General features: G+C 46.7%; 1 protein-coding gene across 3 annotated transcripts in view; it reads right to left on the bottom strand.

The window, feature by feature from the left end:
• LIMK2 (LIM domain kinase 2) overlaps nt 1-15,538 on the bottom strand; it is a 59,849-nt gene that overhangs the window by 21,058 nt on the left and 23,253 nt on the right. Inside the window, exon 1 of one of the 3 annotated variants that reach the window (XM_038575686.1) lies at nt 5,953-6,396. The exons of the other annotated variants lie outside the window; for them this stretch is intronic. Within the exon in view, the coding sequence (XP_038431614.1) occupies nt 5,953-6,005 (53 nt within the window). The 5' untranslated portion in view covers nt 6,006-6,396. Of the gene's footprint in view, nt 1-5,952; nt 6,397-15,538 lie in introns of those variants that run through there. 3 annotated transcript variants of the gene reach the window in all.

The following is a 15,538-nucleotide window of genomic DNA, read 5'->3' as shown; positions in this document are numbered from 1 at the left end:
GAGTTTAGATATTAAGAAGTTACTGCTACCTGTTACTTGAATGCCAACCATATTCTAGGTGCTGTATGAGGTGCCTTACTTACATGATCTCTAATCTTGATCACATCCTGCAAGATGACAGGATTATCCCTGTTCTATAGACCAGAGACAGAAAAGCAGAGTTAAGTCACTTTTGTAAAGTCACCCAACACATACATGATGGAGCTGGAGTTATAACGTGTGTGTACTTGGCCATTTTCACTAGACCACATCACCTGAGTAATGCAGCACATCCACTAAGCTGGTCCTCAGGATTTGCATCTGTGAAAATAAGGAGGCTGGAGCCCAAAGAGCTCAAGTCCCTTTGAGCTTCATAAGGTTTCTCCTTAGATCCAAGTACTGAATGTTAAATGGCACAATGATTCTCTTCCTTCCTTTAGCCCACAGCCTTGTGTTCCCTAGCAGTCTCTGCCTTTTTGAGAATCCAAAACACACTCTGGAAATTTAAGGTGCTACCCCCAAAAATCCCCCCTCAGATTCTTGGAGGCCACAGCAACAATATGTTTCTCCCAAAGCCAAGGCTTTTTTCCAGCTTTGTTTCTTAAGGTTTCAAGTGAAAGTCAAAATCTACCCTAGCTGCAGGCTGCCCAAGAGCATCCAGCTTAGAAGTAGTGGAGTTGGTGGCAGAGCCCTAAACCGAGGTCTGAGGCATCAGTTACCAACCTCTCCCAAGCAACCAGAGTGAACAAAGCTAAAACCCTCCAGCCAGAAGAGATCATGGAGAGCCCACATGCACTAAGAACAATATCCAAAATTCCTTTCTCAAAGCACTATAGAGGGCCTGGGTAGCCACAAAGTGAACTGAACCTTGATGGTTATTTCAGTGGGTAGCTCAGATCCAAACTAAGGACTTAAAAAAAAAATTATTTATTTTTAGAGAGATATAGTAAGAGAGCAAGTACGCAAGCAGAGGGGAGGCAGAGGAGGGACAGAAGGAGAAGGAGAGAGAAAATCTGAAGCAGATTCCCCACTGAGCATGGAGCCTGATCTGGAGCTCGATCCCAGGACCTTGAGATCATGACCTGAGCTGAAATCAGTAGTCAGATATTTAACTGACTGAGCCACCCAGACACCCCTAACAATTCCATTTTTAAGTAATCTCTATACCCAATGTGAGGCTTGAACCCACAACCCGAAGATCAAGAGTCACATGCTCCATAGATCAATCTAGCCAGGGACCCAAAACTTAGGACTTTTGAGTCAGCAAGGAACACACAGGTTAAAAAAAAAAAAAAAAAAAAAAAAAAAGATAATCAGGTTGAAATTCTTACAAATATCTCAAGACCTGGGTCCACATTCCTTCCTTGCTTGCCATTTACTATCTATGTCACCTCAAGCCAGTTATTTCATGACTCTGGGCCTTAGTCTACACATCTGTACGTTGGTGATGATAAAATCTCATGAGTTTATGAGAATTACTTACAAATATCTAGAATGATCCCAGGCTCACAGCAGGTGCCCAGTAAATGTTCATTTCCTTCCCTCCCTTTTTAAATTTGAGAACACCAAGGGCAAAAGCAGACAGGTTCCTTTTCCTCCCATGCCTAAGCAATATAGATCTGTATCTTGGCCCAGAACCAAACAGATTTCTGTGAGTAGAGAAGGTCCTAAAATGAATTATTTATCTAATCAATTAGAAACCAATTGATTGGGATCCCTGGGTGGCGCAGCGGTTTGGCGCCTGCCTTTGGCCCAGGGCGCGATCCTGGAGACCCGGGATCGAATCCCACGTCGGGCTCCCGGTGCATGGAGCCTGCTTCTCCCTCTGCCTGTGTCTCTGCCTCTCTCTCTCTCTGTGACTATCATAAATAAATAAAAATTAAAAAAAAAAAAATTTAAAAAAAAAAAAAAAAAAAAAAGAAACCAATTGATTGTGACGCCTGGGTTGCTCAGTGGTTGGGCATCTGCCTTTGGCTCAGGGCGTGATCCTGGGTCAGGGGATCCAGGGGATCGAGTCCTACATTGGGCTCCCTGCGAGGAGCCTGCTCCTCCCTCTATGTCTCTGCCTCTCTATATAGGTCTCTCATAAATAAGACCTAAAAAAAAAAAAAAAAAAAAAAAAGAGAAACCAATTGATTATTATCAATTCCTATCAATTGGGAAATAGTTACTGTGTATCTAGGATGTGCAAGACCAAACAGGCAAGGTGCTATGCTGGGAGAAGCCAAGTGAGACAAGACATGGGCCCGCCCTCACTCACATGCAAATTCTTCAGACCAAATGTTTACAGGTAAGTTTTCAACCTTAGGTAGTTGAAGTAGTCACTATTACAATGGATTTTCAAAGGTTAAAGAATAAGCCCTCCCATGTCCTGGTAAAGGCCTGGTTGGATGTTCATATTTAGTCTCTGGAATGAGCAGAAAGACTGTTGGGGAGAAGCTGCTTCCAGCCCCTTGCCTCTAAGCTCTGACTGGGCTAAAAAAAGGGGACATGGGCAGGTCTTTCTGCCACAGCCTGAGGGTACTGTGACCAGGCATGCCAACTCCTCTCTAGGAACAGAAGGGTGGATATAACAGGGGTCTAGAGATGCTGGCCCACCAGAGCCCAGTCTCCTGCCACTGAATTTTCATTATTATTCCTTTTTCCTGCAGACCCTGTAGATTGAAACAGGCTGTCAATAAGACTGTAATTATTATGGACTATGCTGTTACCCTGCTAAAGAAAAATTAACCTAACACATTATAAGCCTCTGATCAGCAAGAAAGCAAGAAGTGTTACCAAAGTGTGTTGATTCAGTTCCAACCAAAAGCCAAGAAACCTGTATATTCAAGTAATTTGTGCCATCATACAAAAGTTAAGGGATTAGGAAAAAATAGAGAAGAGCTTGTGTGTCTCTGAGGAGCCACAGGAGTTGCGAAGTTATAGGAATTACTCACCTGATCTGAGTCCTTCACTTTTCAGGTAAGAGAGTCCTAAAGGAACTAAGGCAGCTGCCAAATGTTACTGCTAAGCTGGGCAGAGTTAAGAATAATTTTTCCCTTAAATGTGGGTTGCTTTAGAATAAAAAGATGCACTTGTTTTCTTCAAGAGGCAATGTGTAAATCAAACCCATTAAATCTATGTTGGCGGGATCCCTGGGTGGCGCAGCGGTTTGGCGCCTGCCTTTGGCCCAGGGCGTGATCCTGGAGACCCGGGATCGAATCCCACATCAGGCTCCCGGTGCACGGAGCCTGCTTCTCCCTCTGCCTGTGTCTCTGCGCCTCTCTCTTTCTCTCTGTGACTATCATAAATTAAAAAAAAAAAAAAATTCTATGTTGGACAATAAGGGAAATTCTATAGAAGAAAAATTCTTTAAAGATGTCAGACAAAAGTCACTCCTTAATTTACCTCTTCTGTAAATTCCAATTTGAGGCGTTTTCTTACTCGGGAGCACACCTATAATTGTGCCCCCCCCACTTGTGGCATTGGCGGAGAACTGTGCACTCTGTTGAGCGCAGTCTGTCAGGCAGGCAGGGGGTGTACAGGGTACAGAAATTACATTCTTCATTCCCCGCTCCCTCGTCCCTCCCTTGTGCATTGTCACGCCTGATCATGTCCCCGTGGAATTTGGTTGCGTCACTTTCCTGCAACCACAGCCCTAGAACTCCTGTGGACTTTGTACTCCCCCAGACACTTGGGGTCAAGGACTTAATTTGTTTCACAGAATCTGGCAAGAGTTGTGTTCAGAAGCCCAGAAAGTCCAACTCCTATGCTCTGCAGTGGAGGAAACTGAAGCCCAGGGAGGGGACTGGCACCTGGTCAGAGAGGAGCCCTTGAGGGATGCCCTGTAATAAGGGAGGGAGCTGATGGTGGGAGCAGTATTCTGACCAGTGACTGTGGTGTTTGATTAGACTGATACCTGGGAGAGCAGAAGGCCTGGGTGGTCCCTCCTGTGGGGTACAGAGCCCTGCACGCTGGCCATCTCTCCAAAAGTGGCTCCAGGAATGCGGCCTCTCATTTGGGGGAGGTGAGGGGGCTAAAATGAGTCAGTACCCCCGACTCCAGCTGGGCAAACAAGAACTAGGGTAGAGAGGGAAGTCAGGCTCCCCAGAGGCACGGAGACAGAGCAGGACAAAGAATAGGCAAACCTGGGGGGGGCACTGGTGGCATGACCCTCAAAAAGTCCAGGTTGAGGGGTACTTGGGTGGCTCAGTGATCTGGTAGTTCTGGGATCAAGCCCCACATCGGGCTCCCCATGGGAAGCCTGCTTCTCTGCCTATGTTTCTGCCTGTGTCTCTCATGAATAAATAAAATCTTAAAGAAAAAAAAAAAAAAAAGGCCAGGTTCAGAGTTCATTATCTGCTCTAGCTCCTGAGTTATATCCTGTCCCCAGAGATTAAGAGGGGCACAGCATTCCCTGCTCCTAAGGGAACAACCCCTCCCCCAAGCTGCCTTTCCAGGATTAAGAGTAAGGGGGATTAATGAGGCCCTGGTCTAAACTAGTGGCTACTTCAAATACTCGATTCCACATGGCAAAATCTGCTCTTAAACTCAAGATCAATTCACACTGGCTCTTCAGAAAAGAAGCTCTGCCATCCCTTCAATGTGCTAGGCAAACTATGGGGGCCCTTTTATTGGACTCTCTCTGCTGGGAGAAGAAAGCAGAGACTGCCCTTGGAGGAGGTGTGAGCAGAGGAAGGTGCAGCCTCCTGAAGAATGAAAACAAACGCAGGAAGATGGGAAAGGCTGACCAGAGACCTCCTATGTTAATTCTGTTGAAAGTGGTTGCTTCCTTAAAATGGGGATACATACTGCCCGCAGGCTTTGAGAGAATCAAAGGGTAAAGTGCCCAGCAGGATGCCTGGAAGAGTCAGCACTGAGGACTAGTTCTCTTCTCCCTCCCCCAAATCCAAAGGCTTCCCACCACTCTACCAGGGTCCAGTAATTCCGTGAAACCACATGGTGTTCTGCTTTTCTGCTCAGAGCATGGCCACCTGACTAGTATCCTGGCAGCGAGGTCTGGGCATGAAGCTGGGTTGGGGAAGCCAAAAGGGAGAGGTCGACCAGGACCACTGGTAAGGGGGAGGCAGCCCTTGGAACAACAGGCTGCTCCCAAAGAATGAAAACAAGCCCCACCCTGGTCAGGAATGGCTCCATTCAGGAGGGACCCTGAGGGCCAGAAACCCCCTGGGGAGTTTCTGTTGGAGGTAGGGTGGGGCGGAGTGCAAAGAAAGGCAGGTCAGAAGTAGAAAGTTTCCACATCTCCCTCTGAGAAACCCCACAGAAAAAGGCCAGCAGAGGTCTCAGGCCTGGAGATCCGGACTGTGGGGGGCGGGGGCCGAGGGGGGCCGGTAGTGGTGGCCAGAAGCTCAGAACAGTCTAAAGCCAACTGCCCCACTCTCGGAAGCCCTGGCCAGGCCTTTCCCTAGCAACTGTACTCACCTGGGAGCTCAGAACCCCTTAATGCCAGAGGCAAATGTGCCTGCCCTTAATAGAAAAAACATTTATAGAGCACCTACTGTGTACCAGGTTGCCCACACCCAAGCCTTGCCAGCTTCTTCCATGCTGTTTGACAAAACCTGTCCATCCTGCTTGTTGGGACAAATTCCTGGCAGACAGCACGGCCTGCAGGTAAGACACGTGAAAGCTGGAAGAAAGCACCCTATTTGTGCTCTTCCCCCGGAAGCAGTAACACCAAGAACAGGCAGGGTCACTGGCATCTTTTGGAGGCTCTTTCAGGTATGCCTGGGAAGGAAGGAGAGCCGGAGTTCCCCTGGAACCTCCGTCTGGGCATATCCCTCACCTCACCATTCCTAGAACATGGTGGGAGGCTTCACCAGGCCTATTCTGCTTGGGAAGAGCTTCTGCCTGACAGAAAACGGTGGTCAAGGGACACGTGAAATCTGAGAAGCAGGTTCAGGGAGGCCTCTGCCCTCCCCTCAGGACCAGGGGCCATTAAAGGAGATGGAGAGGGGGACTCAGAGCCCAACTCACCGAAAGGGGTCTCTGGAGGTGAAGTAAGCCGGGATGGACAAGTAACTCCCCATCTTCTTCCCACACCAGATAAACAAGCTCAGCTGCAAACCCGTCTGGGAGTGCCTCAGGCTGGCTGCAGACGGCCACCATGACAGGCCCACGGCTCTCGGCACCTCTGGCTGTGGGCGGGCTGCCCAGGGCTCACCTCTCCCTCCGGAGAAGCCAGAGGGACGTGAGAACTCCGGGCCACTTGCCCCCCGGCAGATTCCTGCAGGGGGTCATGGCTGGGATGGCTCCTCCCCAGTTCTCGGAAGCTCCGGTGGATCCTCAGGACTCCGAGAGAACCACCTCTCTGCAGAGGCTACACACACACACAGGGATTCCTGGGCTGGGGCCGGTGACTAGCTAAGAAAGAAGCGCTGCTGTCAAGTTAGCCTTCTTCTTCAGTCCCTCCCCTGATGAGGGAGGGAGGGAGGAAGAGGAGGGGCTCCTCGCGGAACCGAGGTGTGTGGTTGGAGCAGCTATTAGGAAATAGACCTTGCAGGCAAGGGGTGGAGCTGGGCTGGAGGGAGGCTGCAGGCTAGCGCCGCAGACAATAACCAGGACTGGCTGAGCGTCCATCCCTGAGCTCCGGGAAGGGCAGGGCAGAGAAAGAGAGAGAGCACATTTACCCCCAAGTGTCCCCAGCCTGAGGAGCTGCCCAAAGCATAGTTAATTCTGCTCGGAGGTGAAGGAAAGCACGGGATACCAACTCCAGGCCAAACCACGCCCCCCTGAAGGCGGTGGGGGGGGATGTCTCTTGGGCAGGGGAGGCAGGTCTAGAGACCCAGGTCCAGAGAACTGCCCTCTAGATGCTTTGAGCTGGCATCTACTGGGTCCTGGCACTAGGGTCCCCATTCATCCTTTCCCTCTGCCTGGCCTGGGGACAGCCCCCAGAACTAGCCGACGGGGGCTGCCACTCCATTTCTGGGCAGAGCTGTGCTGAGCAGGAGGAAACGAGGCCTAGAGGGTTAAGTGACACCTGAAGTTTCCCCATGTAACAAGCATTGTATAAGCACTCTCTTATTGCTCCAAGATGGGAATTATCTCCATAAACAAGGAAAGCAAGGTTCAGAGAGATTAGCTAACTAACCCAAGGCCAAAATACTAGTCAGTGGCAGGCCTGGGATTTAAATGTAGGCCCATGTGAGCCCAGAGCTCATTCTCTTTTAGGGGAAATATCTCCCTCAAAGCCTTTCTGCAAGTTGGAGACAGCACAAACCGGAGTCCAGGTCATCTATCACCTCTCTTTCATTGCCAGAACACCATCCATTGGCCTCAGGGGGCAGTGGTGCTTCTTCTGCTGTGGTCATGGCAACCAGGCTGAAAAATGGGGCATAATGGAGGACAAAGCTGGGAGTGCCTGTGCGGATGATGGGCCTAAGTATCTGGAGGGGCGGCCTGGCTGAAAAGCACCAGCTGAGGGGATGACCAAACCAGAGTCCACCATTAGGAAAGCCCCTTATCCCTCTGGCTGCAGGACTGTGAGGGGAGAAGCAAGGTTGCTGGATTGGGACACATCCAGACCCCTCTGTTGGACTTGAGCAGCTCTCTCCCACCAAGCACACATTCTTCTCTACTGAAGTCACCCTGTCACTGTGAAAGGAAAGTCTATGGCAAAGGTGGTGGCTGGGTTACAAGGGAACATTTTCCTATTCCTCTACTGATTGGGCACACAGGTAACAATGAATGTGATAAGAGAGATTGTGTTTGCACCCTGTTATAAGCTACCATTTATTAAACACTTTGTATGTTCCAGGCTCTGTGTTAACTGCTCTCCATCTGTTAATTATCTGACTTAAATTGCCAATATATGGGGTAGATGTTATCCCCATTTAACAGATAAGGAAACTGAGGTTTGGAAGGGTTTCGTCAATAACCTGAAGACAAACAGCTGGTAAGCAGTACAGCTGGGTTTCAAACCTAGTCAGTGTGATTGTAGATCAGGGGTTTCCATAAAGGGCCAAAGAACAAATATTTTAAGCTTTGCAGGCCTACACAAATATAGACTCTGTCACTGCAGTGCCAAAGTGGCCATATATAAAATGTAAACAAATCGATGTGGCTATTTTCCAATAAGCCTTTATTTATAGACAATGAAATTTGAATTTCATGTAACTTTCATGTGCAATGAAATATTCTTTTGCTTCCCCAACCCCAATCATTAAAAAATGTAAAAATCACAGGCCATACAAAAACAGGCAATGGAATATAGTTTGTCAACTGTTCTGCAGCCAAGGAACTCAACCACTCTGTCTACTGCCCTAATAGTGAAGACCAGCTTTTGGCACAATTGCAGAACTCAGCCACATCTATCTACTGGCACACAGATACCACACTCCAGCCCCAGAGGCAGCCAGCAGGGAGTAAGCACTGGACGGGCACTCACCCTGCACCAAGCACTGCTCATAGCACTCACACATACGAATGAATTTAACCCACACTAGTCAGTAGTGCTATGCTCTCTCCCTTTTCACAGAGGGAGGAATTGAAGTACAGAGTTTAAATTGCTTGTATGAGGTTACTCAGCTGTATAAGTGAGAGGTGAAGTCAGGATTCGAACCCAGGCTTTTTATACTGAGCTCCACCATCACTATGCTAGAGTTTGGTCTGGGCCTGGAGCCAGAATGTCTGGGTCTGAATGCGACAATGCACTGTGTGTAAGCCCTTGGCACAGAGTCTGGAACACATTAAGAGTTGATAAATGTTAGCTGCTAATATCATTAAGACTATTGTTACTACCACTATGAGCTAGCTATGTGGCCTTCAGCAAGTCACTGCCTCTGTCTGGGCCTTGGTTAAGTCTCTAAATAGCTTCCGGCTTCAACATTTGTCAACCCTATAAGGGTGCAGAGGGCTCCCTGTTTTCCTTGCATCTCAAGTTGAGTTTAAACCTCTTGAGCCAGCTCTGAGGTGATTGAGATCCCAACCTGAGGGCCACACAGGAGCCACAGAAGAGGTCAGGAAGGTTGGAAAAGGGAAACAACACACAGGATACTAAATGGCTCATCCAGCTGGAGAGCTGGGAGCTCTCTTTCTCCCAGCAATAGAGCCAACTGTTTCTCACCAAAAATCTATTATGTTCTCTTGTAATTCGATCAGGCAAGAAGGGGGCCCCAAATTAAGTCTGGAACTAGCAAATTATCTTCTAATTGCACCCTCTGATTTTCATCTGATGAACAGAGTGCAGATGGAAGAAAATGAAAGCCACAAAGAGACTGGGGCCAGGGAGCCCATGAGCATAACTCCTCTTGACATTTCACACAGCTCTGCTGTTCCAGCGGCGGCGGGCGCAGTGAGTCGGTGTCTAGGAATGTGAGCAGGAGGCTGCAGGCGTTCTCTATTCCCCCTCACTCAGCTTACAAAGGACTCAGTAGGTGGGTGGGTGTGTGGGGAACTAGTATGAGGGCTTCTCAATGCCATGAAAACGGCCTCCTCCTTAAAGAGGGGAGCAGCCTCTCTGCATGTCGTGAGCGGAAGCCCCTCCTAGGTGGAATCCATCTGACCTCCATAAATCCAGCCTTCAGGAGGAACCACTGAAGGACTGATCACCAGATGTGATAAGCTGCTGGCTGCTCAGACCCAAGCGTGTGGTTCCTCAAGGACAACTTCAAAGGGACTAAACCACCCAGAACTGGGAGGTGAAAGGTCACAATGGAGACTATACATCCCCCTCGTGTCCTTGGATACTGGCCCTGGACGGAAAGCTGCTCTTCTAGGTCCCTAGGGCAGCAGGCAGAGGATTCAGCAGTTATGGATGCCAGAGGCAACTGCAAGGATCCTTGGATTGGCAGTTACGGACAGGATAAAATGGCAGGAGAGGTACTAATCTCCTGCACATTTCACAAGTTGAAAACCTGATGAGGAGCCAAGCAAGCTGATTCTGAAGAATCAGCTGAGATGCAAGAGGTTGAAGGCAATAGCCTTCCAGGCTGGCAGCCCCAAGTGAGCACTCCAGTGAGTAGTCTATGAATCACCAGGACCTCTCCTCAGAAAGCAGCTCTGGTCAGAAAAATCTGAAGTCCAAGGAACTGTGTTCATGTGGGGCCCTCTATTGGCCAGGAGGACTCCAACCAAGAAAGGGAGCTCCCGGGGACTCCATAGTTTCTGAGCTTTGAAAGGTGAGCATTGCCACCTTCCTCTACTGACCATTTGTCCAGCCTCTGCTCCTCCTCTCTTTCAACATGACTGTAGCAGTCATCTTTCTAAAACAGGAGTCCTGGAAATTCCACCGATAGAAATTTTGCCCAGATGGGGTGCCTGGGTGGCTCAGTCTGTTAAGCGTCTGCCTTCAGCTCAAGTCTTGATCCAGGATCTTGGGATCCAGCCCCACAGCAGGCTCCCTTTTCCCTCTCTCTCTGCTGCTCCTCCTGTTTGTACTCTTTCTCTCAAATAAGTAAATAAAATCTTAAAAAAAAAAAAAAAAGAAAAATTGCCCTGAGAAATATTCCTATAAATGAGCTTGGACATGGATCTAGTACTTTTTAATACTAAAAGATTAGGAACAGTCATGTATCCAATAATGAGTGGGCTAAATACAATTACACATGCTACTACAGAATATTATGCAGCTGTTAAAAATAATGAGGTAGGGCAGTCCCGGTGGCACAGTGGTTTAGCACCGCCTGCAGCCCGAGGTGTGATCCTGGAGATCCGGGATCGAGTCCCATGTCGGGCTCCTTGCTTGGAGCCTGCTTCTCCCTCTGCCTGTGTCTCTGCTTCTCTCTCTCTGTGTGTCTCTCATGAATAAATAAATAAAATCTTAAAAAAAAATAATGAGGTAGACTCCAGGTACTGAAACAGAAGTTGTCCTGAGTGAGATGTTACATAAAAAAATCCAAGTATCAGACACAGTGTATACTATAATCCCACTGTTTAAAAACTCTAGGTGCATAATCCTTAGAGATCATCTGGAAGACCCCACTGCTTGGTTGTTTCACCTTTCAAGTAGTGAGACATCTAGAGGCAGGGATAAAAATAGCATTCATTTTCTACCTTTTTTTTTTTTTTTTTTTTTTTTTTTTAGATTTTTTATTTATTTACTCATGAGCGACAGAGAGAGAGAGAGAGGGGCAGTGACACTGGCAGAGACAGAAGCAGGCTCCATGCAGGGAGCCTGACGTGGGACTCGATCCTGGGTTTCCAAGATCACACCTTGGGCTGCAGGCGGCGCTAAACCCCTGTACCACAGGGGCTGCCCATTTTGATACTGTTTCCATTTTTTTTTTTTTACACTTATGTGTGCTTTTTATTTTTATATTCATGAGAGACAAGAGAGACAGAGGTAGAGACATAGGCAGAGGGAGAAGCAGACTCCCTGTGGGGAGCCTGATGTGGTACTCGATCCCGGGATCCTGGGATCCTGACCTGAGCCAAAGGCAGATGTTCAACTACTGAGCCACCCAGATGGCCCAATAAATAAAATCTTAAATAAAAAAAAAAAGGAGCCCCAAGTCCCACTTCCTCACATTTTCCCCCTAGTACCCCTGTCCAAAGGCAAAGCCTACCTGGTGTACTACACCTCAGACTCCTGGGGTTATTTCTCTCTCTTTCTTTCTCTTTCCTTTTCTTTCTCTTTCCTTTTCTTTCTCTTTTTCTTTTTCTTTCTTTCTTCCCTTCTTTCCTTCTTTCTTCTTCTTTCTTTCTTTCCAGATTTATTTATTTGGGGGGGGGGGGTAAGGTGCACAGGAGAGCAGGGGGAGGGACAGAAGGAGAGGGAGGAAAGAAGCAGACTCCCCACTGATATGAGGCTCAATCCCACAACCCTGAGATCATGACCTAAACTGAAATCAAGAGTTGGCCACTTAACTGACTAAGCCACTTACTCTCCTGGGGCTATATATCCAGCTTCCCCATTAGGGTTAAGCTGGCTACCTCCTGCCCCATTCCACTTCTTGACCCAGCCACATAGGTTTTCCCAAGCCTTTGCCATCTTAGTTCCTCCTGTAATGTCTTCCATCTTCAGGCTGGTGGATGTCTCCTCCTTTTTCCAGGTCCAGTTCCAACAGAGCACTCCATCTCCTCCGGGAAGAGTTCCCTTCATGTGTCCCTAAGCACCACACACAGGAAGGGCTCTAAGCCAGTATCTGTCTAGTGCCAGATCAAACTACATGCGGCCCATAGCAGATTCACATTGCACCCAGAGATGCCCACTACATAAACATATGACTCAGGAACTCCCTTATGAGCAACTACAGTACTAGAGTGATGATGGTAACTAAGGTTTATAAAGCATTTTCAGTTTACAGAAAATGAAAATACTTCATCTAGTTTAATCCCTGCAACAACTTCACAAGGTATACCTATATAGCACAGACCGGGTAAGGGAAGTCAAGAGGTGTTAGGTGATTCATCCAAGGTTACTGCTGGGAAGTGCAAGACTGAGATTAAAAGCTGCCTTGCTGACCTCAAATCCCATGCCTTTTTCTCAGCGTGAGCCCTAGCAAGGTGTTTAGGAATCTCACCTCTCCAATACAGGGCCTCAAACTGCTGGGTGTGTTGAATTCCTGCACCTGATTTTTCTAGGTTTCCTGCTCACATTCTTACTGTCAGAACTTGCCAAATGCCTTGTGGAAATCAAGAGAGTGTCTCATGACTTCCAATCCAGTGAAAACATGAAGTCATGACTAATTCACTACCACTGAATCCTAGTGATGGGCTCTCTTCTAAGTGTTCACTGTCCATCTATTCTATCATCTGCAAAATTCCATAGAATTCACTAGAATTTGATCAAAAGGATTAATTTGATCAAAAGTCAAAAGGATTATGAGTTTACTTTTTCCTTCTTTTTGAAAACTGAATCAGTTAGCTATTTCTGCCTTTATTTTGCTAATGGATCCCTGTTATATAGCAGGTGTGGATCAAATAATCAAAATACTTGGATACTGTCCCCATTCTCTGAAGTTTCTCAAAAGTTACTAATAGTGGTTCCACTACTATGCTACAAAGATTTTTCATTTTTTTTCTTTTTTCAGTATACTGGGACATAATTTTCCATCTAAAAACTAAACACATTTCATGTGATTGGGTATCCTTATGCATCTTGAGCTTCCCATCCTCCCTTCCTAGTTTTAAGTTCATGAGCTGTAAATCAAAGGATTGGACTAACTCTCTAAGGTTCTATCCAGATTTCCATGACACTTAAGATGGATGCCAAAGATTATCTTTTGCTGGGTGTTTGTTAATATGACACCACATTCCAGAAGTTGTGGACACTTGGTTCCCACTCTGCAAAACACTAAGTTCCATGAGTTAGGCACTGAGGTAGGCTTGCTCACATACGCTTTCATTTAATTCTTGAAACTTGGTGAGGTTGAGGTTGCCATCTCCTTTCTATGTATGAGGAAATAAGGTTCATAGAGAAGGCTGTGATTCAAGGTCACAGGTCTAGGAATTGGCAGAGCTGGGATTTAACCCAAATCTTTGGATTCCAGGTTCAAGCAGTAAAGTTGTCTCAAATAACTATTTTACACTTGCTATTTGATTTGCAACAGTATTTCTGAAATGTGGTAGAGAGAAGAGTGCATCAGACTCTCAGGGACAGTTTGCTGAAAATGAGATTCTGGGGCCTTAACTGAAGCCTACATAGTATGGATTGCTGAGACCGTGTCCAAGAATCTGTATTTTAAACAAGCCCCAGTATCTCTGATGCACACTGAATACTGAATCTACTACTTTATTCTTTCCTATGGGCTCTTCCACTTGATTTCATCCTTCTCTCACACTAACCTTTTTTTTTTTTTAAAGATTTTATTTATTTATTTATTTATTTATTTATTTATTTATTTATTTATTTATTTATTCATTCATTCATGAGAGACAGAGAGAGAGAGAGAGAGAGAGAGGCAGAGACGTAGGCGGAGGGAGAAGCACGCTCCATGCAGGGAGCCCAACACGGGACTCAATCTCAGGTCTCCAGGATTCCACCTGGGCCGAAGGCGGCGCTAAACTGCTGAGCCACCCGGTTGCCTTCACACTACTAACCTTGAGAGGTGAGCAGGATAGATCGCTATTACCCTCCCAGCTACAAATGAGGAAATGATTCAAAGATAAGTTGTTCACTTTCTTATTCTGAATTAAGCTTAAAAAATAAATGTTTAGGGGCAGCCCAGGTGGCTCAGCGGTTTAGCGCCGCCTTCAGCCCAGGACGTGATCCTGGAGACCTGGGATCGAGTCCCATGTCGGGCTCCCTACATGGAGCCTGCTTCTCCCTCTGCCTGTCTCTGTCTCTGTCTCTCTCTCTGTTTCTCTCATGAATAAAATAAAGAAAATATTTAAAAAAAAATAAATGTTTAGTGGTTGAAATTTTGGAAAGCCTTGGATCGCTGGGGACTTTCACCATCCTGGTGCTATTCTTACTCATTTGTAACCCCATAGCTGCCTCTCTTTTTTTTCAGTGACATTGTAGTGGTACTCAGGGTATTGTAGGAAAAGATGACTCCAGTATATAGGGTGATCTCATGAAAAGACCACCTTTGGAACTGAAACAAAACACAAGGGCTGAATTAGTCAATTTCAGAAATAGCTGATGCTGCTGTAAGAGTCAGTGCTACTGATGGGAGCCCAGTGGACACCCTCTGATCTAAGCAGGATCACCACAGAGCAGCCTCAGGAAGATATGACCAGAAGATGACTGACAGAAGAAAACTATCCTCAAACCTCGTGCTCTCGCTTCTCTCTAATAAATAAAAAACCTGGCCTGAGGTACTCAGAAGGTTTTTACTGGTAATAGTGACGAACATGAAGGAGAATTTGTTAGCACCCCTCCAGTACTGCCCAGGAAGGGGGATTCTAGTCCTTGGGGGAAAAATTCAAGGCAAATTAGCTGCCACAATGTAGAAGCCATGCCATCCTTTGAGCTTTGATGGTTTCAGGCTTTATAATGACATTTATAGACAGAGATCTTACTCCATACTCTCATTTCAGAAGGAAAGCTCCTGCTTGGGAGAATACTGCAGAGCAAAAATGATGGTGATGATGCATACTGAAAGGGCTTCATCCACATGTCCAAAGAGAAAGGTGGTCATTTGACAAAAACATCATTTGTCCAACAAACACTGAGCACCCACTGCACTCTGGGCACTCGGCTAAGCTCTAAGATACAAAGAGAATTTCTTATGCTAAGAGTGATGTTAGATGTGTAAACAAATATCGACAGGGCAATAATTGAGGTATAATAATAACAAAGAGGAAGAAAGTCTCCTCTGTTTGATGGGGAAGGTTCAGGGTAGATTTGGCAAGGCTGGGATGCCTGGGTGGCTTAGCGGTTGGGCATCTGCCTTTGGCTCAGGGTGTGATCCTGGAGTCCTGGGATCGAATCCCACATTGGGCTCCCTGCATGGAGCTTGCTTCTCCCTCTGCCTGTGTCTCTGCCTCTCTCTCTGTGTCTCTTGTGAATAAATAAATAAATAAATAAATAAATAAATAAATAAATAAATAAATCTTAAAAAGAAAAAAAGGATTTGGCAAGGCTCTTTCACAGGGGACAAGATCTATCAGTTGAATCTAAAGGCTGATTACCAGGCAGACAAGAGGCATTTCAGCCTGAAGGAACAACATATGTAAA

The sequence above is a fragment of the Canis lupus genome, chromosome 26, assembly GCF_011100685.1.
Source record: "Canis lupus familiaris isolate Mischka breed German Shepherd chromosome 26, alternate assembly UU_Cfam_GSD_1.0, whole genome shotgun sequence".
Taxonomy (NCBI): domain Eukaryota; kingdom Metazoa; phylum Chordata; class Mammalia; order Carnivora; family Canidae; genus Canis; species Canis lupus.
The sequence above is the reverse complement of the archived record's forward strand: the minus strand, read 5'-3'. Positions and strand labels throughout refer to the sequence as shown.